The sequence below is a fragment of the Puma concolor genome, chromosome D4, assembly GCF_028749965.1.
Source record: "Puma concolor isolate L17-30 chromosome D4, mPumCon1.1.hap2, whole genome shotgun sequence".
Lineage (NCBI taxonomy): Eukaryota > Metazoa > Chordata > Mammalia > Carnivora > Felidae > Puma > Puma concolor.
Window position 1 is genome coordinate 2,884,799 of NC_141679.1, and position 26,162 is coordinate 2,910,960.

Sequence of the window (26,162 nt, forward strand, 5' to 3'; positions counted from 1 at the left end):
GGCTTCCGGAAGCTTGCGCAGGACTCGCTGGTCAGCCTGGAAGGCCTCCACGCAGACGGGCTCACAGCAGTCAGGGACTCATTAAGCAGCACGGAGGACCAGCATCGGCCCTCCTGGGACTCGGAGCTCCGCAGCGCCCCCAGCCCCAGGTTCTCCAGGATACGGGTTTCTCTGCCAGCAAAGCGCAAACCCCGCCAGGTGCCCGTCAGGGCTGAAACCGCCCCAAATAAGCACTCGCTCCCAGCTCCAGAGAATGCTGGACAGGGCTTGTTCTCTGGAAGCAAGAGGCCTCCAGATCTGGGGCAAGTACCCCAGGGACCCTTCCCCTGTCCTCTGCCACCCTCCTGCTACCCCTGCGGCCTCCATCCTGCCTGCCCAGGGACGTGCACCCTGGCTTTGGGCATCAGGCCCTGCCTCCTTCTTACTGTCCTTTCCTTCTCGTCCCTCTCTTTCTCCCAACCTCCAGAAGCTTCCAGGAGCGGTTGCTGTGTTCATTCACCTGGCTTTTACCTTCCTTCTCCAGTGGAAAATTCTGTAGTCTGGTCTCCTCCCCGGGTGTTCTTCAGCAGCACCTCCCATGGACTGCTTTATTCAGCCACACAAAACGGCCCAACCTGTGTGCGACAGCGGTCACTGCGATTGGCCCGCAGGCCCCAGAGCCGAGCGGGGGTGCACACGAGGCTGGGAGCCAACGAACAGGGTCTGAGCCACCAGCTAACCCGGCAGCCAGCCCGCGGTCAGGTAGTTTCAGATGGAAATCATTAAGATCACGAGGACGGGAACAGTCACAGTCGTCTTCGTCACCATCGTCCTCGTCGCCCCAAACCCTCGCTGTCAGCGCTGCAGGCGCCCGGCCCAAGTCCATCCACGGGCCCAGTTGGTACCTGGTCCAGCTGGGTCCCGCCCGAGACCCCGAGGTCGGCCGCCTGGAGCTCGCCAGCCCGTTGCAGTGTCTGGAGCCTCCTGGGGCAGGGGCTTGGGACGAGCTCGGCCCCAAGGGCGGAGGCGAGAGAGTGGAGGGCTCGGGAAGAGGAGCAGACGGGGTGAGGGGGGCGAGCACGGAGGAGGGGGGGTGGGGGAGCGGGCCGAGGCGCCAGGAGGTGGGAAGGGGGGGCGGGGAGATGGGGAGGGGAGAACACAGGGAGGGGGGCAGGGAAGCGGGGGCGGGGAGGTGAGAGGGGCGGAGGGGGCGGGGGGTGGGGCCCGGGGCGGGGAGATGGTCTGGGACTTGAGGCGAAGGGGAAGTGGGGGTTCAGGGAGGCGGGGAGGTGAGGGCGCGCAGGCCGCGGTGGAGGCGGGGAGGGGGCGGGTTGCAGGGGCAGAGGACGCGGGGGGGGGGGGAAGGGGGTAGGGGGGCGAGGCGGCGGGCGGGAGGGGCGCGGAGGAGGCGGGGAGGGGGCGAGTTGCAGGGGCGGAGGAGGCCTGGAGGGGGTGGGCGTCAGGGAAGGAGAAGGAGAGGAGAGGGCGGGTTGCAGGGGCGGAGGAGGCGGGGAGGGGCGGGCGCAGGGGTGGAGCGCGGGCCCGCCCCGAGGCCGCTGGAAAAGTTTGCGCCCCGGCGCGCGCGCAGAGGCTGAGCCAGCCGGTCCGTGGACACGCGACGGGGACGCGGCGCCAGCGCGGTGGCAGGACGAGCGCGGGCGGGACCCCCGGCCGGAGTGCGACCCCCCCCCCCCATCCCCGCCCCAGGACTGCCCCGCTGCCCCGGTCCAGGCCGCTGGGAGCGGAGGAGGGGTCGCCGGGACGCGGGCGGCCCCAGTGCCCTCCCCAGACGGAGGTGAGTCGGCGGCGGGGCCCGGGGCGCAGAATCTGGGCGGGCGAGTGCAGCCGGGCCCTTTTCTCGCCAAATTCCAGCCTGTCCCGGGCGCGACGGGGACCTGGTAGGGAGAGCCACCACCTCAGCATCACGCTGTCCCCCGGGCCACCCATTCCGTGGCGGACAGGGGATGGTTCCTTTTTGCCCACGGCCCGACCGGCTAGACTGAGCCTCCCCTTAAAGACCCGAGTGCCGCTGTCCCTCCCGGGACGGTTAGCAGGCCAGGAGCCTTTCCAGGACGAGCACCTGGGGGCTCCGGGGGTGGGCCTTCTCCTGGGAAACCATTCCTTTACATCACATGAGCGGCAAAATTCCACCTTTTCCTTCTGTTTCTCAAAGTAGGCGGTGGAGACCGCCGGACTCGGGGCTGGAGGTCACGGCCCCTACCCCCTAGGTGCAGCCCTAAGGGTCCCATGGGACAGTGGTGCGCCGCCTTCATAGCTGACATGAGGCCTGGGGAAGGGGCCGTCGCAGGAGAGTGGTGCTCTAACCCTTCTAACGCAGGGCTCCAAGTGGCCTGCTTCTCCCCTCTCCCTTCTGGCGCTGGCCAGTCCCGGGGACATATTCTTTGTGGGTTGTTATATTTAGATGTAAGAGAGGAACTTACTGTGGGTTCTTGAAAGGGAGAACACACTGGGTTAGGAAGATACGGGGGCTCTTCTGGAAGATTATTTCTAAAGGGGAGGGTGCACCCTTACCAACTCCAGAGTTCGGCATCTTTCTAAAGTCTGGAGGTTGCGGTTGGAGACAACGTGGTACATAATCACCTACTTGTAATTCAGCCGGTCAACGTTCTCATCTTCCTTCGTGGCGGTCTTGCAGGCATGGTTAAGGAAAACAATTGCTAGAAAGTACCAGGGCTGGGTTAGGTTCTGCGGGTACGTGGCGGAGAAAGACGGCCGTGTCATGGCTGATGGTGTGGCTGTGTGTGTGTGTGTGTGTGGCACTCCACGGCTCGTGGGATGTCTGGATCTGTACGATGTCTCACGTAACCGAGGCCGAGCGCAGTGCCGGAATGAGTAATTTTGTGGCCGTAGGAGGGCCACACGTGGGGTGTTCTCAGTCAGCAAACCTTCACATCCGGCCTCTGACACCAGAGACTGAAAGTCAGCCCTTCGGAGCCTCCTGCTAAGAGACAGAAGGCATGGCTTCTCAACCAGTCCCATCTTTGAAAATGCTTTTCCCCTTGTATTTCTGAACTTGGTAAAGTGCGTGGCTCTCCTGATTTGCTACCACGTGTGGGTAGTAGAAACTGCCGTTTCCTCCCGCGTTGGCCCAATGATGTTCTCGGAACGCAGGCACCGCTTTTCCTGTCCCTGGGAACTAGGCCACTGACTTGGTCGTCTGGGATCTTTTCCGTCCTCCTAAAGATGCTTCGATACCTACAGTGTATGCGTGTGTTTTTATGATCGAGAAACGAGAATCCGAGCGTGCCGTCGTCTCGAAATGTGGGGGTTACCCTGCTGTGAAGCCCCTTTTTTTCTGCCAGGACTTTGTGCTGTGACACAGCCGGCTTGGCCACGGGGAGCCCTCAGGCCATCTGTGACGGAGCCGAGGGCCTGCTGGGGGTCACCCAGCCTTCTGTTCCCTCTCCTGTGGCTCTGTCCTCCTCCTCCTATGGGTTTGGAGCCACTTCTCACTCCTTGGGTCCTCGGCCCCCATTTTCTGCTGAAATAATTAATTGCCCCAGGAGATGCTCCGGAGCTTTCGGCGCTAACGGGAGGCGCAGTGACCTCTGCCCCGTTGTGGAGACTCCTGTATCTCGGTCACTGTCGTATCAGCAGTGGGCACGCAGTCGCCTCTTGTTCTCTGTCCTTTTCCTTCTGATTTGGTGGAGTTGCCACCGTGTCTGTGGGAGGCCAGGCGGCAGGCCACCGGGTGTCTGTGACGAGACTGCTCACTGCACAGCGTGGCACCCAGGGGTGGCTCTGGCGTCTGCCCGGCACCGCGAGCGGGTGCCCGTCCTGAGTCAGTCTGCGAGGCCCTTCGGCCTGAAGACGGGACTCCCATCGCCCCGGTGTCCGTCCGCATGCGTTCCGGCATTCGGCCCCTGGTGACACTCTTGTCACCGTCCAGGTGAAGAACGCGAGGAGGGGCGGACGCTCCGGAAGAGCTGCCCCTAATATGGTGCGTGGGGATCACATCCCCGGGCCGGCCAGCCCAGCCGTGTCTTACGAGCTGTGCCGCCAGGGACGGCGACCGCCACACCGCAGCCTCAGTTTCCTTCTTCGAACGTCCAAAAGGCAGATGCCGCCATGGGGACCAGACGTGCTGTGGCCCCGTTGTTCTGGGAAAGGATGGGAGAGACCCCACAGTTAGGGCTTCTTGGGCCCAGATGTCTCTTATTTGCATATGCCCTGGGTCCCCCCAGGGAGCTCACACCGTCATGCATGAGGGGGGCAACTGTGGCAGGAGTCCAGTCCTGTGCCCTCACTAAGAACAAGCAGAGAAGGGGGAGTCTGAACAGAAAGCAGAGGGTAAGCCCTCTTGTATCAAAACCTTGACGGATGAGCCTGGGGACCCAGGAGAGAGAGCGCAGAGGCAGACCCTGGGGCCTGTGCCCGGGCTCCTGGGTCCACCCCGCGTGCCTGGAGTGTGCCAGATCTGTGTTAACGTCTGAGGCTCACCTGCCCGGGAGAATGGCCCCTGGGAAAGCCGCCGGGTAGCAGGGAGCCTGCTCACAAGGGTTACTCACCGGGGGCTCCGAGCCTGGGCTGGAGCAGAGTGCCGGCATGGGGCATGCGGGCTGTGTGTGACCACCTCTAAAAGCCCCGCGGGGTCACCTCAGAAATCTGGGGCAAGGGGAAGTACTCATTAGCAAAAGAATTTCCTGGAGCGTTGAAATGGCCGGCCCCCTACTTCCTTCCTAAATTCTCATAAACGACAACAACAAAGTACTGCTTTCCAAGAAATTTTCCAAGCATCGGCAAAGGCTTGGCGTTTTAGCTCAGTTTAGAGGGATGAACGAGTCGATTTCTCCGGGAGAATGTGCCTTTGAGAAATCTCACCCTGACTCTGACCAGGAGGAATTTCTCACTGTCTTCCTGTGCTTTTCTTGTTTGCCTGTACGGAGAGAGAGAGGGACGGACCCCAGACTTAGTGGAAATATTTTCCTTTACTTTTTTTCTTTTCCTTCTTTTTATAGTTTGTTTATCTTTCAAATTGCCATGTGTAGAGAAAGTGAATCACTAGCGTAGACAGCACATCTGGAATCCATCGGCCGACCCGGGCCGGCCCCTGTCCGTGGATGCACCTCCTTGGAACAGAGGGGTGGGGAGCCCCACTGATGTGACACGGTCTAACCTGGATGGCTCACGGTGGCACCACCTTCTAGAAGGCGTCTTAGTCCTTCTCAGCAAAGGGAAAAAGCGTTGGTGCTGAAATGCCTTGAGGCAGACTTGACCCCACCTTCGAGAGGATGCCGGGAAAACTGTAGGTAGTGATCTCTGTTGAGTCCGTCCCCTGGGCACTGGGCGTGGGCAGTACATCTGTTCACCGTGAGATGCACACACCTCCCTGCTCGGCACGGGTGAGCGGGAGGGGTGTGCGGGGGTCCCGGGGACGTGGGCACAGCCCGTGGGACCGAGAGTCCTGCCGGTGGACATCAGCCCTCCGGAGCCTGGAAGTCGTCTGCAGCGAGCAGAGGTTCCTCCCCCAAGGGCCCACACCATGCAGCAGCTTCTGGAACAGGGCCGGTGCTCCGAGCCATACAAGACAAGAAGGCCCACCGCCACCTTCCTCAGCATCCTTTTTCGGCCGTTATTTCTGAGTTGTTCGGGGGAAATTAAGCAGTGATCAGATGCTTACAATGAAAAGCCAGACGGCGGTCACTACCAGCCCCAGATGCTTATTTTTTTAAATAAAACAAAATGTGAGCATAATGTATAAATGTCACCCCCGTGGGGACTTCTCCAGCCAGCCAAGTGCCATTAGTCTCTACAGGGACCCCTGTATCAGAGCCCCTCCTAGACACCAACACGATGTCCAGAAATCCAAGGCACCGCACAGAAGCACAGACACAGACTCCTGAGGACGCCCCCTTCCAGCCCCAGCCTCGCATCTAAGGACGATGACATGCGGCAGCCATCCTGTGTCCACAGACAGGTGCAGCCGTCCTTGACAGGAGCAGGAATTATTGGATCTGAATGTACCTCCACGTGGGACGCTGCTGAGCATCACATCGGCACAAAGATGCCAGGCACAGTTCTATGCTGTGGGGCCCCATTTACGCAGAGGTTGGAAATAGACTATGGCCCTCGAGGGTATGAGAAGCTGGCCAGTGGGGTCCCCTTACTGGGAGGGGTGTTGGGGGTCCCCTTACCGGGAGGGGTGCTGGGGGTCCCCTTACCGGGAAGGGTGTTGGGAGGTCCCCTTACTGGGAGGACTGTTGGGGGTCCCCTTACCAGAAGGGGTGTTGGGGGTCCCCTTACCGGGAGGAGTGTTGGGAGTCCCCTTCTCTGCAGGGTAGGCCAGGCTGGCTTCCCAGGAGCTGGTGCCTGCCAGCCTGACACTTCCCAGAAGGGACGTTTCCGGCGGGCTGAGGCCCTGCCTGGCCCTGAGAAGTTGGGGGCAGGATGGGAGAGTATTCTTCCGGAAAACTCAGGTCCTGCCGCGCCCCTGAGACATGGAGGCAGAACTCCTCTGTGATGCTCTTGCCCACAAATAGCAGCCCTCAGATGCATCCCAAATCAGTCTGGCCTTTAGCCCAGCACGTAACTCTTGGGATGGAATCTACGTCCTAATGTTGAAAACCCAAAGAAAATAAGCTTTTAGTTCCAGAGAGAGACAGATACCTTCCAGTTACACAAAAGGCGGAGAATAGCATTTAACAAAGGATGTTCTGAAAAAGTATGCTTTTTGAATGATGAATATTTCATCAAGGGAAATGATCAATCAAGCATTAGTGGGGAGATACATCCACCCTCAAGATGCATGGTTTCAGTGGCTCTCTGGCACGTCTTCCGTGTTTTCATTGTGGTCGGTTTACTGCTGGGTCCTGACTTTACCGCTCAGCTCAGTTCCTTCTGAACCCCGCATATGCAGGCAAGGGCACCCCTGCAGCCCTGCACCTGCGCGTCCTCTCTCTTTACCTCCAAGAGGTCCAACCCAGCAGGTTTGGAAGCTCCCTTCTGTCCACGCTGTCCGCGCAAGCCCGGGGGTGGGGAGCGTGCAGAGGCAGGACCGTGCGTGGCATGGACTTCTCACGGGGGAATCGGGCCGGAGACAAGCTGCAGCTGTGCCGAGGCTTAAGAACCTTCCCGATGTGGATGTTTGGAGCCCTGTCTCATCGATTCACGAGCAGTTCGCACACCTCGTCAGTGTAGGTAACACTCACACGCTTCTGCGGTTCAGGCTGTTGTGATGCTAGCTCACTCACCCGTGGTCGTGAGTCACGTGGACCACGGTGTACCATGGTCAGTTCCAGGGACGGAAACCCAGGGGAGGGCGCAGGTGTGAGGCAGACTGGACTGGGTGCCAGCGGACAGAGGGGGCAGCGGGCGGGCTGGCGTGGGGCCTGTGTGTGCCCACCGCGGGCGGGGACATTGCCGTTCTCAGGACGGACTTAGACGAAGGTCCGGTGCCAGGCGAGGCTGGTGGCAAAGCCGTCCACTGAGCTGACCCGTGCGCCTCCAGACACGCCTGTGCCTCCCAGAGGCCGGGCCCCCGGGGTTTCTGGAAGCAGCAGGGCATGGACGCTTCTGCATGCTGGGGAAGTCTGCAAAGAAGAAATGGCACTGCCTCTTTCTGTCTCAGAGAGCCCGACCCCCCGCTGACAGAGGGCAGGCTGACGGCACCCCGGGCCCTGAGCAGCGCCGGGGGCCGGGGAGCAGTGACCTGGAGGGTGCCCTGAGGGGACCCGCGGTTTCCTCTCTTTCTTCTCCGAGAGCGGCCGCCAGCACTGCAGCCCTGGTGGGTCCTTCCAGGACGAGCCCCTCTCAGGCCGTGTCGGTACCTGGCAGTGGAGCTCAGTGGCCGGACTCTGACTTAGGGCTCTGACCTGAATGTTCCAAAAGTCAAAGAAGTCACGGCCGGGGAGTCGGTGGGCTGTCTTAAGCTAACCTCATTGGATCTTAAGTAGATACTTGCACGAATAATTGTCGTTTTAAAACCCGTGTGCCCCCTGAAAGCCACGTCTAGCTGTGATGGTGACGTCCCCAGAGGTGCTGAGTGTGGCCCCAGGTGAGGGTGGGAAGTGTCAGCTTGGGGGACGACTAAAATCCGGGGCCCTGGAGAGCCTGGAGCTTGGCTTCTCACCTTCACCGGTTGTCTAGTGCCCCCGGGGGGGTGGGGTGGGGGGGTGGCTTCTGGCTCATGTGCATGCCTTCAGTTTGGGGGGTTCAGACAGTCTTATCTGAGCTCTGGATTTTCAGCCAAGTTCAAAGCCCAAGCACTGGTCCCTGCCTTCCCTTCCTTCACCCTGGGTGGACGTATAGGCCTGCGTCCCGTCTGCCCCCCCCCCCCACCACGTCCCGCCGCCCCCAGGGAAGGCCTCTGGTGGCCTCGTGGCCCTGTCTCAGTCCTCGCCTGCAGGCCATCTGGACCAGACTCTGTCCCCGGCCCTGGTACCCGGGACGCCGTCGCCCCACGTGGCTCCGGGCTCACCAGGGAGGCCTCAGGAGCTGGGTGGGCGTGCTCCTGGGCTCCATCCTGTGTTGTTGTTGTCCTGAGATGACCCCGTTTCTCTCCCGATAACTGGGAATCATGGTTTAGCAGCTCCCACCTGTGGATGAGGCTGGGTGGCCAGCATCCCACATGCCCGGAGAGTCCCCGATGGACGTTTATTTGGGTCTGTGTCATGTTGCAAGAGTGAACGACGGACGCTCAGGCACCGAGTCTCCCTCCAGGTGGCTGCAGATGGCAAGTTGCTGCCCGTGGCCGCCTCTGCCTCCGGGGAGCCCGGGCCAGTCCCACGCTCCCGCGTTTTTGGTGCCTTCCCCCGACTCTGCCGCTGCTCCCCCCTTAATCTCTGGGCGCCCCTTTTTTGTCTCCGCAGGCGCCTGCTCTCCATGCCCTGGCCGGGGTCCCGCCCGGGGCCACCTCCGAAGCCTGAGCCCGGTTGGTTTCTCTGGAAATGGACGTGCCCAGGGCGCCCTCTGGTGGCTCCCGGAGCTGAGCCTCGGTGAGTCCCGGCGGCGATGGCGGCCGCGGTCCTCGCGCCGCACCCCAGGCCCTCCCCCGGGAACGAGACCCTGCACCAGCACTACAACTACGTGGGCAAGCTGGAGGGCAGGCTGAAGGAGGCCCCCGAGGGCAGCACGCTGACCACCGTGCTGTTCCTGGTCATTTGCAGCTTCATCGTGCTGGAGAACCTCATGGTTTTGATCGCCATCTGGAGAAACAATAAGTTCCACAACCGCATGTACTTCTTCATCGGCAACCTGGCCCTCTGTGACCTGCTGGCCGGCATCGCCTACAAGGTCAACATCCTGATGTCGGGCAAGCGGACGCTGAGCCTGTCCCCGACGGTCTGGTTCCTGCGAGAAGGAAGCATGTTTGTGGCCCTCGGGGCGTCCACCTGCAGCTTGCTGGCCATCGCCATCGAGCGGCACCTGACGATGATCAAGATGCGGCCGTACGACTCCAACAAGAAGCACCGCGTGTTTCTTCTGATCGGGATGTGCTGGCTCATCGCGCTCTCGCTGGGCGCCTTGCCCATCCTGGGCTGGAACTGTGTGCACGACCTCCCCGACTGTTCCACCATCCTGCCCCTCTACTCCAAGAAGTACATCGCGTTCTGTATCAGCATCTTCACGGCCATCCTTGTGACCATCGTCATCCTGTACGCCCGCATCTACTTCCTGGTGAAGTCCAGCAGCCGCAGGGTGGCCAGCCCCCACAACTCGGAGCGCTCCATGGCCCTGCTGCGGACCGTGGTCATCGTGGTGAGCGTGTTCATCGCCTGCTGGTCCCCACTCTTCATCCTCTTCCTCGTCGACGTGGCCTGCAGGGTGAAGGAGTGCGCCATCCTGTTCAAGGCCCAGTGGTTCATCATGCTGGCCGTGCTCAACTCCGCCATGAACCCCGTCATCTACACGCTGGCCAGCAAGGAGATGCGGCGGGCTTTCTTCCGGCTGGTCTGCACCTGCCTGGTCCGGGGCCGTGGCGCCCGCTCCTCGCCCACCCAGCCTGCCCTCGATCCCAGCAGAAGCAAGTCCAGCGGCAGCAACAACAGCAGCCCCTCACCAAAGAGCAAGGAAGACCCTCCCCAGAGAGTCGCCTCACCCTGCATCACCGACGGAAACAAAACCTTGCAGAATGGGATTCTCTGCAAGTGAGAGCCCCTGCCTCCAGGAGCAGGGGAGGGGAGCCCCGCTCTGTGGCCACGGCCGTATCTGTTGCACGCCTCGCCCCTGGGAGTTCCAGAGAGGGGACTCGGGAAGTCCACTCGCCAGTGGCTTGCCCGGCGTGAACGTCACGTGAGGAGGGGGACCCAAGGACCTGCCAGCGTGTGTCACAGCAGACCGTGAGCTCTGTCCGTCTTGGCTCCAGTCTTCTGAATGCACCACGCTGCGACAGTATCTGCCGCCTTCCCCTGAGCCCTCCTGGCTGCTCCCCGCGGGGCCTGGACAGGGAAGGTCGCGGGCCCCACAACGTGCAGGGTGTTTCTCAGAATGTCGTGACGATGTTTGGTAACTTCACTCTACACTGTGAGCGGAGTGGATGCCTGTGTGCTCGTCATTTCTGTGTTACGGAGCACTTGTGTCTCTTATGTCTGCCGTTGGTACGCGGCACCTGGGTATGTCGGTGAGTGGCAGTGTGTGACACAGTTAAATATCCGTAAGTGCAAGTGTGTCCTGATTGAACCATCAGGTGTAAGGATGTGGCTGGAAACTCGGTGGACACGGCAGTCCCGGGCTCCTCAGACCGACGTGAAGTCTTGTGTTCAGCAGGCTTTGAATGCCTGACTTCCCAGAGAGGGCTGGTTCCAGGCGGGTCTCAGATGTGTGGGTCTGAAGGATCCTGGGAGATCGGGCGATCTGGTGATCTCTGGGAGCCGTGTCCCTGTTCCTCTGGGGCTCCTGTGTCCCTGCACATCCAAACCCACGTTAACCAAGTTCCCTGATTGTTTGGGGTTCCTACAGATCACAGAAGAGCCAGGGGCTTCCAGGAGCCCATCCCCAGACCAACCAAGAAAGGGACCCACGAGGGAGCAGCAGAGGACAGACGCCCCCCCGCCCCCCTGGCCTGAAGCCGGAAGCAGTGGTCTGTTTAATGCAATGGAACGTTTGTACTGAATTAGGAGAGGTTTACAGGGCTGTGTTGAGTCTCTTTCTCTCTGATCAGAAAAGCTCGGAGGCGGCAGCCCCGTGTTGTCTCAGTGGCATAGCTGGGGAGGTCGGCGGTCTCCACCCTCCCCAAAGCTGACCCTGACAGTGACAGCCAGGAGCGTGTCCACATGTGCTCTCCAGGGAAACGTAAGGATACTGTAATCTGCCTTTGCAGCCTGGGCTGACCCTGCGTCCCTGATCGCCGGGTAAAGGGATTACTTAGGAGGGGTTTCCGTGCGCGCCCTCCCCAAGGACCCCACCCGCAGGACAAACGTGTGTGCATCTGTAGAGATCTCATAACCATAGAGCTGATGGCTTCTTGGTAAAAACAAAACGAGCAACCTTTAAAAGGACCCTTACTCGGGCGAGCCCACATCGCAGCCCCTGGGGTTTCTCAGGCTGGCTGGGAATTTCTGGCCGAGTCAAGACTCAGTCTCAACACGTTAACGATTTGCAAGAGAAGCTGGCTCCCGTGTGTCATCTGATGCACATTCCCCACACCGAGGAACGTTCCGGTGGGTCCTGGGTGGTTTCCATGTACTGACCAAAGACTATCCTCGTTTTTGTTGCCGAGGAGAGAAATTGTACTTGTAAGGAGATGTCTTCGGTGGCATTTTTGGTGGCTTCTTTACATCACTGAAAAGGGGCTTCTTTCTGAACTCAGATAGCATTTCTAGAAAAGTGAAGCATTGAGGTACTGGGTTGAGAAAACAAAGCCGCATTCCAGAGAGCTGGAGTGTTGGGCATCGGTGCTTGCCGGGTGATGACGTGACTTCAGGACCCCGTGCCCTGGCTCTGAGGGGCGTTGTGGGGGGGGGGCTCTCCTCTCTGGTGCTAATGTTAGTGACACTTGCTCTACAGTCCCGTTGAGAGAACACAGAACTTTCAAGCAGTCTGAATGAAAAATACGCCAAAAAAGGCACGGTGTTTGCTTGCTGTATGCAGAACGTGATCGAACATCAAGACCGGTGTGCACGGCCCTCGGCAGCTTGCAGGGGCGCGTTTAGGAGTTGAGACTACAGAGCTTGCGCTAGATCTCACTCGGTTAGTAACCTTCACGGTGTCCCATGTGTTTGTTAAAAAAAAAACCCAAAAACCAAAAGCCTGCATATAAACTGGTCATTGGGGCGCCTGGGTGGCTCAGTCGGTTCAGCGTCCGACTTCGGCTCGGGTCATGATCTCACAGTTCATGGGTTCGAGACCGGCATCAGGCTCTGTGCTGACAGTGCACAGAGATTCTCTCTCCCATTCTCTTTGCCTCTCCCCTCCCTGGCTCTGTCTTGCTCTCTCAAAATAAATAAATAAACTTAAAAAAAAAATAAAAAATGAAAAAACAAACTGGTGGCTGGGGGTCAGCGTGGGGGCCCGTGTGCAGGGTGGCCACCTGGTTTCCCACCTGGGGCCACTGTCCCTCCAGGATGGAAACGGCTCTAGGAGCCCATGCCCTCCCCCACCCAGTCCCCCCTGGGCAGCTGCCCTGGGTCAGGGCTTGGAGGCGGGTCAACCCTTAACCCTTCCTCGGGGAGAAAATCACAGGTATCCTGGCAGAGCGTGGCCGACAGAGGGCGTCTGGTTCCACTCCGTTTGCAGCAGGAGAGAGTAGGTCAGAACCGGTCCTTCGCCCCGCGTCATTCCTGACGACGGGCCACGTCTAGCGTGTGTGTGTGTGCGTGTGTGCACGTGAGCTTGTGCGTGTGTGTCTGCTCTGTGTTAGGCCCGCAGACGGCCTGACTGGGGATGTTCATGCTGATGTTGGTGGAGAAACCTCACTGCACAAGCGAGGACCACCGCGACTCCCCTAGAGCGGACGCGGCCAGAGACCCCATCAGGAAGGCCGACGCCAGACCCCGTGTGCACGCCACACCGTCAGGGGGGCGAGGCTGTGCAGGGGCTGCTGTTGGAAGAGGCACGCGCTCCCTTCGGAGAAGCTCCAGCCCCTCTGCCTCGCCAGGCGACGCAAGACCCCTGCCCACGGGAGAGGCTGGCCACGCAGCCCTCCGTTGCTCACACCTCGGTGACAGTCACTCCAACGGTGAGCTTCACGGCAGGCGCTGCTCTCTGCCCCGTGACCTGTGCTGCCCAAGAGGCTGTCCTGGGGGTGGAAACAGGTGCACTTCATAGAAAACTCCTCACTGAATTAGCAAGTCCGGGCTCTTAAATTGTGTCTGTGAGGACAAAGCCTCACCACCCAAACGTTTTAGCGTCTAAGTTGAAATATCAAAGGGTTTGCTGCACAGAAGCGCACACACCTGTCTCCCGAAGATGAAGGCACATTTTCCCGTGACCAGTGAGCAGAAGGGCGCCATTGCCAACACGGCCATGACACCCGGTGCCCCGGGCCACGGCGCTGACGCTCGGGGACGCCACGCGGCCCCTACGCCTGGCCGCCACAGATGCGGCCAGAAGCCACGTCGCTTCCTGGAGGAGGTTAGAAAGCTCGAGGCTGGTTTGAGAATGCCACTCCTCAGAACCCAAAGGGGATTCTGTCCCAGCATCAAAGCAGAAAGTGGCTCATCGGCGACACGCCCAGGCAGAGACTTTCACGGCAATTCTTTCTTGTTCCGCAAAAGTCAATGGAAAACAAAACACAGGATTCTCAAGTGATATTTATCAATATATATAATTTCCCATCCAAATGCTTTTTAAAAAGTAATAAATATCTTATTATTACACATTGAATTTACACGGAGTTCTTTCCTAATCCTTGGACTTTTAACATCCCATGTTTAATTCTTGTTTAATTCTCAGTGCAAAGAAACATTCACATACTTAAAGTTTTTACAATATTTATTCTGGAACAAGTTTTATTCAAAAGGCAAATGAACACAGAACATTGCACTCGCAGCTGACACACAGTCATTACAGAGAAAGGTAACTCAGTGTTCAAAGACAGAGATGCCCACGTATTCCTGCTTTGTTGACCACTGCTGGATTTGGTCGGGTAGACAATTTGGTTGTGGTAAGGATGCCCCGGGTGCATGGGACACTCAGGACCACGCCTGCACTCTCCGTGTGCATGCTTTGCTACCTACAGCGTCTCAAGGTGAAGCAACGACACAGAAACGTAACCTTGTACGAGGTTTCGTGCCTGGCACTTTCTTCCGTGAGAATGGTTCTCCCAGCTCGGGGAGGAGCCCTGGAGAGTCATTTATTCAGGACATCTGGGGAGGCAGGGGGCCTGAGGGGTGCAGCCCCCAGTCCCCAGCGCCCATGCCAACACCAGCCGTGGGGCATGCATGAGAAGGGTGCCCCGCAGGCTCTGAATGTCCCCTGTGACCCTCCCGCCCCGCCCGCCTCCAGCTCGCACAGCCTTCAGACCCCCGGGCCCACCCGGGGGGCCCCAGCCTCCACTGTCCTGTTGAACCTGGCCACGCCGGCCATCAGGCCCGTCTGACCCTCGTGCCCCGGGTGTGTTTGTTTCCTACCGGATGACAGATTCCCGTCTCTCCCGGGAGCCCAGCACAGAGCCTGCCGCACAGGAACCTGTGCACAGACGGGGCCAAGACGAATGCCCGCCAGCTGTGGGGTGCACAGCTGTGCCCAGGCAGACCGCTCGCAGCCCAGCACACCTGGTGCGGACAGCTTTTCCGCACCTGTCCCTTCCTGCCCGTCGTCTCTGACCTCGGAAAGACACTGCCGGATGCAAGCAGCGCATGAGACTGGACTTGCTCGTCCCCAAACGCTTCTTCTTCCCTTCAGCCTCCTGCGCGGTCTCCCTCCTTCCTTGTCTTCCCTGCTGGCCTCCCTTCCCTCCTGCCCCTCGGTCACTTCCACAGTGCCCACCCCGCCCTCCTGTCTGTTCGTGCTCCCCCTTGCACTTGGGTCCCACCTCCGGCGGCATCCAGGACGCTCCTCCACGAGTCTGCAGAGGCCAGGACCTGTCAGCCCCCAAACCCTTCGCGTCTGCTTAACTTCCTGCCTGTCCTTGTGGCTTAAAATACCAGAGCCCGGGGAGGGTAGGCCGAGGTGCCCGTTCCACCGCCCGCCCGCGCACGCGCACACACAGGTGTGCAGCCGCCGTGATCAGCGCAGGTACGTGCGCGCGCGCAACTGACAGAGTCCTCGTACAAAATCGCAGTTTTTCTGGCTGCTATAAAATGTGCCAGTTTTAAAACTGTGCATTTGTTGCTTGCAAACTTATAAATATTTATAAGCCCCATTATAAATAAATTGTGGCTGGCAGACGGCACTCTGTCCGCCACCAGCAGCGATTGCTCGAGTTCTCGATGCTTATCAATCCTCCACTTTTAAAACTCAGAGCACGGGCTCTGGATCTAGAACACGAAGCCGTAGGAAAACCTACTGGTAAATTGGAGGGGAGCCCTCCGTAGGGGAGGGCTGGCAGCTCACACCCGATGGTGGTCCACACTCCCTGTTTACCAGAAATACACATTCCTGGGCCCGCGCAGCCCTCCTGGGGTGGGGCCTGGGGCCTCCTCGCTGCCCCTCGTCTCCAGATCTGCTTGGCCCCGAGGACTGTGTCTCCGCCTGGGATTCCCGGCCCGGGGAGTGTGCACAGGGCCTGCTTTCCGCCTGCGCCCGGCTGGCAGCTAAGCCCAGCTGGGTACGTGCTGAGTTGTGTCCACCCCGCCTCCTGCCGCCCCTCACTCTGCCACACCACGGTGACTGGGCCGATCGTGCCCTCCTCCTCCTCCTCCTCGACTTCCTTCCCTTCCCCACCCCTGGGGCATCGCCGGGAGAAACGACAGCCAGTCAGACCCTCTCGGGGTCTGCGGCTGAAGGGCCCCAAACAGAAACACCTCCTCATCCCGGAAGGGGCACGAATGCAAACCCAAGCGGGAAGAGCTGTTTGCCATTTTCCATCGGGGGCTGAGCGTTACACACACTGTCAAGGACCCTCATGAGTCCTGCGCTCTGTCCTACGTTCAGCCACCGACTGTCCCCGCGCTGCGGCAAGTCCCCTGGCCCTAGTCCCCCCACTGAAGAGCCGGGTCTGGAGCTGCAGGATCCTGATCCCATAGCCCTCCCTTGCTTGTGACCCTCGGGGGTGGGGGGGGGCACGGCACATCCGGGTTCGTAGCACGTGCCGGCAGAGTGGTTTTTCCACTTCATCCTTCCCAGGACCATTTTTAAAGTTTCACTACACAGCCTGGTGTTCTGAGACACGTGACCCAGATTTGTCTGCGACACGCGGTGACCCAAGCGCAGTATTTCCACAATCCCCCTCCCCGCTTCCCCACCATCACAGAAAGGCGGGGGGGGGGGGGGGGCGTGCACGCAGGGGGGCGGGACGCACGCATATGCTACTCTGCCAGACAGAGAGCCCGTCACACGTGTGCACGAAGCATCCCAGGGATCAGCTGTCCTTCCTCTTCACGTATATTCACCACCACCTCCCATCTCACAGCGGGGACACCGCACAGCCCTGCGGTGCAGGTGGCACGCGGGCCAGCGCTCAGAGAAGCCCCAGCAACCAGTGTGAGGCCTCGTGGCTCTGGGGCGCCGCCGGGGGGCCTGGGACCTCGTGGGAACTGCCTCCACCCCGTGACCGATTCCCGGAAATAAGGACCAGGGCCTCAGGTTTCAGGTGTCACTTATGAGAAGGACGCCTCCCCCCACCCCCACCAGGCATCTGACGCCACCTGAAAGGAACTGTCCGTGTCAGGAGCCCAGGACGGGCAGGGCCAGCAGACACGCGGCCACAGTGTCCGAGCACAGGGCCCTTTCAGGGGCCGCTCTAACTGCTGCCCTGCCCCTCCACCCGCCTCCCGCTGCTAGCCCTCCTTGGAAGTCAGGCCTCCCTCTTCCTCTGCAGGCGGCTTGTCACTTTCTGTCTTCCCTGGAAATTACCCCGGTGCCTTCCTCCCTGCGAGACCCTCAGGACACTGTATGTCCTGCAGCTGGGCCTCTGTCCATCCTTCCACCCCAACAGCCAAGACAGCGATAAGCAATCCTCGTTCAAACGAAACGGGGTGCAGCAGAGTGGCCAGCGGGTCCTTGGGCCGTTGAGTATAGGAGCCCGGGAGTGGTGGCCCGGGCACAGGGGCGGGTCGGGAGATGCTCGCATGCGTCAGCCATCAGTCCGCTGAGCGCCCAGGGCCTCAAGCATCAGAGCTCAGTGAAACCACCGGCCAGCAGCCCCACAGGGACCCTGTGGGCGCTCAGAGGGACAAACGAGGATGTCATTTGAAAGTACCGCTGATTCACACACGGAGGTGTTGGGGGGGGGGTCTCCAGGGCTGCCGCACCGGTGCGGCATCGGAGGCCCGCCGGGCCTGCCTTGTACACCCAGCACAGCCGGGGGCAGGGGCCCAGCAGGGGGGCGCAGGCCCGGTGCCACCATGCACCCCGGGGGCGGCCAGGCACAGAGCACAGAGAACATACCCGGGGTGCAGAGACCCTGGGACACACAGCCCTGCCCTGGCAGAGGTGCAGGCTGGGAACTGGGCGACGGGGGACCCAGGCTGGCCCGGGGAATCCTGAGTCCCAGGCACGGCAGAACCCGGTAACACCAACGGAGCAGGACAGCTCGGCCGGCTGCCCGCCCACCGCGTGGCTTTGAAGGTGGGTACCCACCCCGCCTCAGTTTCCCCGCCTGTGAATGAGGCCCTTCACACGGCCTTGAAGGGGAGCTGAGATGACCCCGCGGAGCCCCAACATGCTTCACAGGGGGGGGCCAAGGAAGAGAGACTCGAAGGCACCCCTGGGTCTCCAGGTTGCTCCGGTGGCTACAAAGGGGCACGATTTCCCACTGGCACTGTTCCTTTGTAAGCAAACCCTGGAATCTGAGCTTAAAAATACATGTTTTGAATTAATATTGAAACAAGAATTTGATCTCCCGCCAATACTTCTAATTTTCTAAATTGATTCTCATGCAAAGAAAACATGATATATATATATATATATATATATATATATATATTGCTTATCACCACTGAGACAGACATTGACTTCACAGAGAGCTCCCGCACCTGCAGATTACCATCTGTCACATCCTCAAGAGGGAAAAGAAAGCAGGTCACGTGTTCAGGGCTTCGGGGTCCCCAACCAGCCCTTCCTACTTTGCCCTGAAACATTAGCATTTGGGAGGTGCCCTTAACACGACACAGCGGGGCACTAAAAGGTCAGTTTACCCATCTTTATATGTGTGGACGCTCCCACACTGGGGTGGGACCTCTGGTACGTCTGCAGGGCTGCAGCCTCTGGGGTACGGGGCACAGGGCGGTTCCCACCCCCGCCCCGTCTGCGTCGTCACAGGGCAGGAGCCTGAACAATGCCACCCCAACCCCGTTCAGCTTCCACTGCTTCCGAGTGACCTGGGGCAGAGTATCTGCACCGTGACTGAAACCAGAACTGTTCTTGCCAGGAAGAGGCGGATGGTCCTACGTTAGTTCCAATCCACGGCAGAACATTCTAGAAGACTGAAGCCACCGTCATCTTGGATCCACTGGACCCTCAAGGGACAAAAACTCCTAAGAAGCCCCACACACATCTGTGGAGCTGCCTGACTCCCCCGTCACCCACAAGCTTCACCCCATCTTCCATCCTGGACACACACACCCCAAGAACAGAAATGGGGTTCATTTAGCATTAGAACTTCACAGATTCACTCAACAGAATTTTTTAAATCCACCCTTAACTCCTCACTCTTGAAGCATCGAATTTATTACCGTCCCACTCTAAGCGCGCGGAAAGTCCTTCTGTTGCTCCGACCCAGGGGTGCCTCGCACCGTGGGGCCGCACAGGACGGGGGCCTGTGCCGTGGCACCAATTAGAAGGTGCCAGCCGACGAATGGATCCTTCTATCTTTTAAAAGACAGCATCTGTTAAAATCACATGGTAACGTCAACACGGGCCTTTTTTAAAAGTTACAGGCACTGTTGACCTCCTGACACCGAATGACCCCGTAAGAAATCCCAGTACTCCAGCTCAAAGGAAGGGGTCAAGACAGAGCTCCGTGGGGCACGGGCCCTTTCCACGGAGCAACTGGGAAATCTGCTGCAGAGACAACCAGCCACCTAACCCACCGACCACTCGAGAAGCAGGAAACCTCCGACCGATCCCACGGGCCCGAGTCACCAACCTCAGGCAAACGTGGGGCAAGAGCCACGGCCGCGCACACGTCTCCGGGACGGAGCACGCGTGTCAGATCTGCCTTCGACACAGCTCGTACTGGTGCATTTTTCGCTGTCGGATTCAGGGCAGGGACGGTTTTCTAGCAGCTACCGCGGCGGCCTGCCATCATTGGATTGGCTGGAAGGACACAGAAGCCAAGACTTCGCCCCAGCCAGCCCCCCGCCCCCCCCCCCCCCCAGTAATACAGATGGGAGCAATGGAAGAGTTTGCCAGTGAAGATGTTGGTCACTGAGGCTCCTTTGGTGCCATATCTGGCAGTAAGATCTTTGAGAACCCTGGACAACTGAGGTCAAGGGGGACGGGATTCCCATGCTCAGGCACCACCGACACGGCCGGGTTGACAGTTCGGCGGCACCAGGTGTCAGGTGCGGGAGCCGGGAGCTCACGGTGCAGTGCAGACGACCGGGGGGACGGGGGGGCGTCATCGCGGAGGGAGGGGGCGCCAACACCCCGCGGGGCGGCCCCCGGGACCAGAGCTAGGCCCTTTCGGGTGGCAGCCCGCCTTCTTCTGCGCCGACTCCGTATTTTTTACTCCATATTTTTAGAACCCTCCTGCCTGCTTCTAGTCCCCGTGTTGTGCTTATCGGGTAAGATTGCAGGTCACACCTTCCTAGGGGAATTTCTCAGGAGAATGGGTCAGTTGAATTAAATTTTTTGCCCGGACAACTAGAGTCAAACTTTTTTTCCATTAAAAACATACAGCACAGAACGTTAGTCTTACATCTTTCTTAGTCTTAAAAAATATAAATATAGAGGGCTAATTTGTACAGGATGTATAGGTATGTACACCTTTAATATGCACACGAGAAAATCAGGACAAGTTTATGAAACTTGCACTTTTCGGACACCTTCCTCCTGGGGCATTTGGACAAGGCTCTGAGCCTGTGGGCGGCTGCCCGAGTTTCCATAGCCCCCGTACCCATTTCCCGGGAAGAACCAGGTCTCCTGACCATCAGTGCAGGGTCAGGACGGGGTGGCTGGCCGGTCACAGGGGCTTCTCCACTGGCTGCTGGAGACAGAGCTCACTTCCAGCAGAGACGATGGGCAGGCTGTTCTCCAGGTGGTGGTTGATGAGGTGGCTGATGCTGTCAAAGACCTTGTCCTTCGTCCGGACCTGGGAGGGACACAGAGGGCAGGATGCATGACCCACGGGCAGAGAAAAGAGAACGCACGTGCTTGGAGCCAGCCCCAGACCCCGGGAACCGGAGCGGCGACCTCCCCGGGGCCCCCGCACTCTCTCAGAGACACGTCTGCGAAGTCCCCAGTGATCGTCACTGGCCGGTCGGTCATTCAGCCTGTCACCTGCCATGTGTCTTCAGCAACCACCCTGCCCTCTGCTGCCAACCTTTTCTCTCCTGCTCTTCTCCTGCCCTCGAAAGACCCATCTGGCCATCCTGCACTCGCACCCAGAGGGGGTCCACGTAGCCCTTCCGTTTCCCGCACTGGGGGCGAGCCTGTCTGGGACGCAGGGGCGGCGCAGCACGCTCCTGGTTTCTTGGTGCAATGCCCGCCTGCCAGCCTCCGAGCAAGTGAACCCTGGGGGCGGGGTGGGGGTGTGGGGAGGGTCACCACTTTCCGCTGCTCACCGGGCCTGCGCCTTGGTCCCTGGGCTGCTACGCTCCCAGTGTAGACCACACTTGAAGAAGGCAGAGGACGCCTAGCCAGGAACAGTCTCCGGCTGCTGTGGACACAGCCCCCATGGCCTCCTTTGAGGGGATGGGAGACAGGTCAGGGAGCAGGTGCCTGGCTACACCTGATGGCCCTCCAGCCCTTAGATGGTCCTCATGATGGCTCTTGGATGCCCTGGGTGTCTGACCTCTCTCTCCAGCCTTATTTCTGGGGACCCCCCCTTCCCTGGGCCACAGCTCTCCCCCACCTGTCTCTCAGGGACTCTGAGGGCACATCTAGTTTCTTCCTCCTTACCTGTCCCCGTATTCTCTCCTTTCCTCTAATCCCATCCTCACCCCTGATGTGGCCACTCTTGTCTCTCCCTTCCACCAACCTACCAATGGGATGTCCTATTCTGAGCCTTCAGCCTTGATCTCATTCCCATCCCAAATCTATAGTCCAGGTGTGCCCATTAAAGTCCCCCCCCACCCGGCCCCCCCCCCACCATCTGCTCTAGGATCTACAAGATAGCAGCCACAGGCAACAGTAGAAACTTAGAAATGAGGGTGCTCTGTTCTCCTGGGGTCCCACACTGAGGTAGGCCCCCTTCCCCACAGGTGTCTGTAAGCATGGAGGGACAGGGACCCACTGGGCCACAGGGTTCCTGACCCTTGGGCACTGAGCCTCACCAAGGATGTGACCCAATGGGCACATTAGGAAAGGAATCTTTTTGCAAGAAATTTTGGCATCTTTTCATCAAGGCTGTTTAATCCTCCTGAGTTCTGTAGAATCCCCACCCCAGAAAGACCCTGAGGTGACACAGGCAGGCCCCTTTCTGGGAGGTGAGGGGCACCCAGGACTCAGCCTGAGACTACTGTTGGCTGCTGCCTTGACGCTGACTTCTTCTTCCCACTTCTTAGTGATGAACACTCATCGAAGTTCTGGGGCAGCAGGGGTGAATGAAAGAGGGTTTATGACAGGGCAGTGTCTGGGATAGCAGTCTTAGCATGGACTCACGTCCAAATCACCAGACAGTGTTCAGTAACCCCGTGCCCAGGCCAACCCCACCAGGAGCTTGGGGTGGGGCTCGGCCAACCGGCATGTCTCTCGATCCCCTCCCCCCCATGATTCCAACATATTGCCCAAGCTGCCCCCTGGTGGGCATCTTTGGGGTATGAAGGCTGGGCCACAATGAACACACACATACAAACAAAACCATGAAGAGTTATATGATATAAATTTACTGCCTAAATAGGCCAGTTCACTCCATTCACATCAATGCTTGCTGAAACTCCAGTCTGGCTTCTTCCCAGAGAACCTGCAGTCCACAGAGCTATCTGTATGGACCCACTTGCTATGTGGGTCAGAAAAGAAGAAAGAGCTGAAATCAGTATTCTAAGCTTTTACCTTAGTAAACTAGAAAAAAGAGCAAATTAAATCCACAGGAAGCATAAGGAAAGAAATAATGAAAAAATTAGAGCAGAAACCAATGACATTGGAAACAGGAAATCAATACAGAAATCAATGATCCCCAAAGCTGGTCCTTCGAAAAGATACGTAACAATTGATAAGCCTCTGGCCAGGCTAAGAAAAAAAAATGAGAGAAGACACTTACTAATATCGGAAATGAAAAAAGGGTCATCACTACAGATCTCACGGAATTTAAAAGGATAATGAAGGAATACTATAAATAACTCTATGCCCACAAATTTGATAACTCCTTAAAAACGGACCCACTTCTTGAAAGACACAACTTCACAAAACTCTTACCAGAAGAAATAGATGGTTTGAATAAACCTGTGGCTATTTAAAAATTGAATCAATAGTGAATAATCTGCCAACATAGAAAGCACCAGGCCCAGATAGGTTCACTGGTGAACTCTACCAAACACTTAAAGACAAAATTTACCAAGTCCCCACAATCTCATTCAGAAGACAGAAGCAGAAATAATATCACTTAACTCACTCTATGAGACTAGTATGACTCTAACATCAAAAGCAAACAAAGACATTACAGGAAAAGAAAACTACAGACCAGCACCTCTTATGAACACACATGCAAAAATCCTCAACAAAACACTAATGGATTGAATCCAACAATGTATAAGAAGAACTATACACCATGACCAAGGGGGATTTATCCTGGGTCTGCAAGGCTGCTTCCCCATTCAGAAATCAACACAATCCATCACACCATTAGGGAGAAGACAAAAACTCCATGATCCTATCAATGGAAACAGAAAATTCAACCAATTCTTGGTAAAAGCTCTCAGTAAACTAGGAATACGGGTGAAACTTCCTCCACTTGATAAAGACATCCACAAAAATCCTACCACTAACATCCTACTTAATGATGAGAAACTTGAACAAGGCCAGGATGTCCCGCCTCACACTCCTCAACACCATCATGGAAGTCCTCGTTAATGCAGTAAGACAAAAAAGGAAATAAAAGGCAAAGACAGCATTTTCAGTGAACGGTGCTGCAGCACTGGGATATCCACATATATTTTACAGAAAGCCTAGATCAGAACTTACACCCTTCAAAAAATTAACTCAGAATGGATCACCGACTTAAATGTAAAATGCAGAATTATTAAACTCTTAAAAGAAAACACAGGGAGAACTTTAGTGACCACGGGTTTGGTGATGACTTTCTAGATAAGACATCAAAGGTCTGATTCGTGAATGAAAGAAACGATAAGCTGGACTTCATCAAGATTAAAAACGTCTGATCCACAAGTGACACCTTCAAGACAGTGAGAAGAGCAGCCACGGACTGGGAGAAGGTATTTGCAAAAGACACATCTGATAATGAACCGGTCTCTGAAATATACAAACAGCTCTTAATACCAACATTAAGAACACAACCACATTTTAAAAATGGGGCAAAGACCTTAACAAACACCTCAGCAAAGAGGACTCACAGGTGGCAAACAAGTACATGAAAAGATGCCCTACAGCATGAGTCACCAAGGAAACACAAGTTACAACACTGAGATGCCACCACACACCTATCGGAATGGCCAAAATCCACAACACCGACAACTGCCAATGCTGGTGAGGATGTGTGCAATGGGAACTCTCATCACTGCTGGTGGATTGCAAAACGGGACAGATAGTTTAGAAGATAGTTTGGTGGTTCCTTTTTTTTAAATGCTTGTTTATTTTGAGAGGGGGGGATAGGGAGTGAGCAGGGGAGGAGCAAAGAGAGAGGAGAGAGAGAGAGAATCCCAAGCACACTCCACACTGTCAGCATGGAGCCCGATGAGAGGCTCGAACCTGAACCCTGAGATCACGACCTAAGCCGAAACCAAGAGTTGGATGCTTAATCGACTGAGCTATGCAGGTCTTGTAAAACTAAACACATGTGATGAAGGAGGTACTGGTAGCTGAGGTTTGGGGGCAGGGTGAGCTGCGGGAAGGAATCCATGGGGCAGTTGGGCAAGGGGGTGGGGGCCGTACCTTCTGCTTTAGGTATTGTGGGTTCAAGTTGTCTAGGGAACATTTAAATTAGGTGCTCAGTAGTCAGAAATACCATTTAGAGATATTGTACATTAACAAGTATACTCAACCAACGACAGAATGATTACATCCGTCCCCTTCCAAAAGGTCACACTAGCTGCGGCAAAGCCATCAGACAAGATAGTTCCTGATTAAAATCTGGTTCCATTGGAACGGGTTGCACAGTCAGACCTGCTGCTCTTTGTCTAATGTCTCAGCTTGGGCTGGATCCACTGGCGGACCCTCCACTCCCAGAGGCTCAAGCCCAAATACAACCTAACCCAAGTGGGATGTAGACCCACCCACCCACATTGCTTGGCCTCTCCCAGGTTTGAAATTAAGGTGAGGCTCAGGTCGTTCCTAGACCCAATGGACACAGTGCCAGGTTCACATCAGCCCCCTGGGGCTGCAACGCCGAGAGTCAGACTTGGGACTGTGAGTGCCAGCTGCTTACATCCTTGCAATCAACACCTTGCCCACATGGGCACTCCTTTTCCCCAACAGCAGGAGGAAAATTTAGAGACTCACAAATAACCCAACGTCCCACCTTAAGACACTAAAAACCCTGAACTGAGCAGGAGAAAGGACATCATAAAGATTAAAGCAGAGATAAAGCAGAGAATGGGAAAATAATAGAGAAAATCAATGAAACCCAAAGCAGCTTCTCTGAAAAGACCAACAAATTTGACGAAGTTGGAGGACTCACACTTCTGGATTTCAAAACTAATTACAAAGCTACAGTAATCAAAACAGTGTGGTACTGCTATAAAGACAGGCATATAAGGCAGTGGAAAAGAACAGAGGGCCTAGAAATGAGCCCCTGCATATGCGGTCAAGTGATTTTTGACTAGGGTGCTATGACCATTCAACAGGAAAGGGACAATTTTTTCAACAAATGGTGCTGGGGAAACCGGGTGTCCACATACAAAAGAATAGAGTGCCTGTAGCTGATGCCATATACAAAAATTAACTCAAAATGGATCAAAGACCTCAATGTAAGGCCTAAAATTCTTAGAAGAAAACTCAGGGCAAAAGCTTCAAGGCACTGAATCTGCAATGGTTTCTTGGATATGGTACCAAACGCCCAGGCAACAAAAGAAAAACCAGACAATTTGGACGTCATGAAAATTGTAAAGTTTTGTGCATGAAAGACACTATCAACAGAGTAAAAAAGCAACCTACAGGATGGGGGGATAAATTTGGAATTTGTGTATCTAATAAGTGATGAATATCCAGAATATGTAAAGTACTCCTAAAACTCAATAATAAGAAATAGACAACCTGATTCAAAAATGGGCAAAGAACTTGAACTGCCATTTCTTCAAAGAAGACACATAAACGACCATGTGACCGAATGACATGGCCAATAAGTACATGGAAAGATGCTCCACAACCCTCATCATCAGAGAAATGCAAATCGAGATACCACCTCACACTCATGAGAATGACCACCATCCCCAAACCAGAAAATAGCAGGTTTTGACCAGGAGGAGGAGACATTAGAGGCCTTGTGCACTGTTGGCAGGAATGTGAAATAGTGCAGCCGCTGTGGGCTGTGTGATGGCTTCTCAAAAACATTTTGTTAATGAATTCTCATATGACTCAGCAATTCCCCTTCTAGACGTACACCCGAGAAACTCAAAGGAGGGTCTCAAAGAGATACCTGTGCATTGTATTAAGAGCAGCGTTTCCTGCAATAGTTAAATGTGGAAGCAACAAGTCCATCCACACATGAATGGATGGGCAAAATATGGTCTATCCACAATATTGGATATTGGAATATGGTCTATTCCACAATAAATGGAATATTGTGCAGCCTTAGGAAGGAAGGAGATCCTGACACGTGCTCCAGCGTGGATGAACCCTACGGACAG

General features: G+C 56.7%; 2 protein-coding genes across 3 annotated transcripts in view; one reads left to right on the forward strand and one right to left on the reverse strand.

The window, feature by feature from the left end:
• The first annotated feature begins 1,545 nt into the window (after window positions 1-1,545).
• On the forward strand, window positions 1,546-15,288 carry S1PR3 (sphingosine-1-phosphate receptor 3). 2 transcript variants are annotated; one of them, XM_086684837.1, is made up of 3 exons: window positions 1,546-1,774; window positions 8,808-8,933; window positions 9,105-15,288. In XM_086684837.1, exons 2-3 carry the CDS (start codon window positions 8,821-8,823, stop codon window positions 10,087-10,089), a joined length of 1,098 nt encoding a protein of 365 aa, XP_086540963.1. In that variant the 5' UTR covers window positions 1,546-1,774; window positions 8,808-8,820; the 3' UTR covers window positions 10,090-15,288. The 2 variants fall into 2 exon arrangements, with proteins under 2 accessions (XP_086540963.1, XP_086540962.1); XM_086684836.1 differs by having other exon boundaries at window positions 8,808-15,288.
• SHC3 (SHC adaptor protein 3) overlaps window positions 13,684-26,162 on the reverse strand; it is a 105,519-nt gene continuing 93,040 nt past the window's right edge. Inside the window, exon 12 of the mRNA XM_086684834.1 lies at window positions 13,684-20,293. Coding sequence (XP_086540960.1) covers window positions 20,165-20,293 — 129 coding nt within the window. The 3' untranslated portion in view covers window positions 13,684-20,164. The remainder of the gene's footprint in view (window positions 20,294-26,162) is intronic.

Bases quoted from the DNA above. Each gene is read 5' to 3' on its own strand.
- S1PR3 (XM_086684836.1), top strand. From the start codon at position 8,950: ATGGCGGCCGCGGTCCTCGCGCCGCACCCCAGGCCCTCCCCCGGGAAC.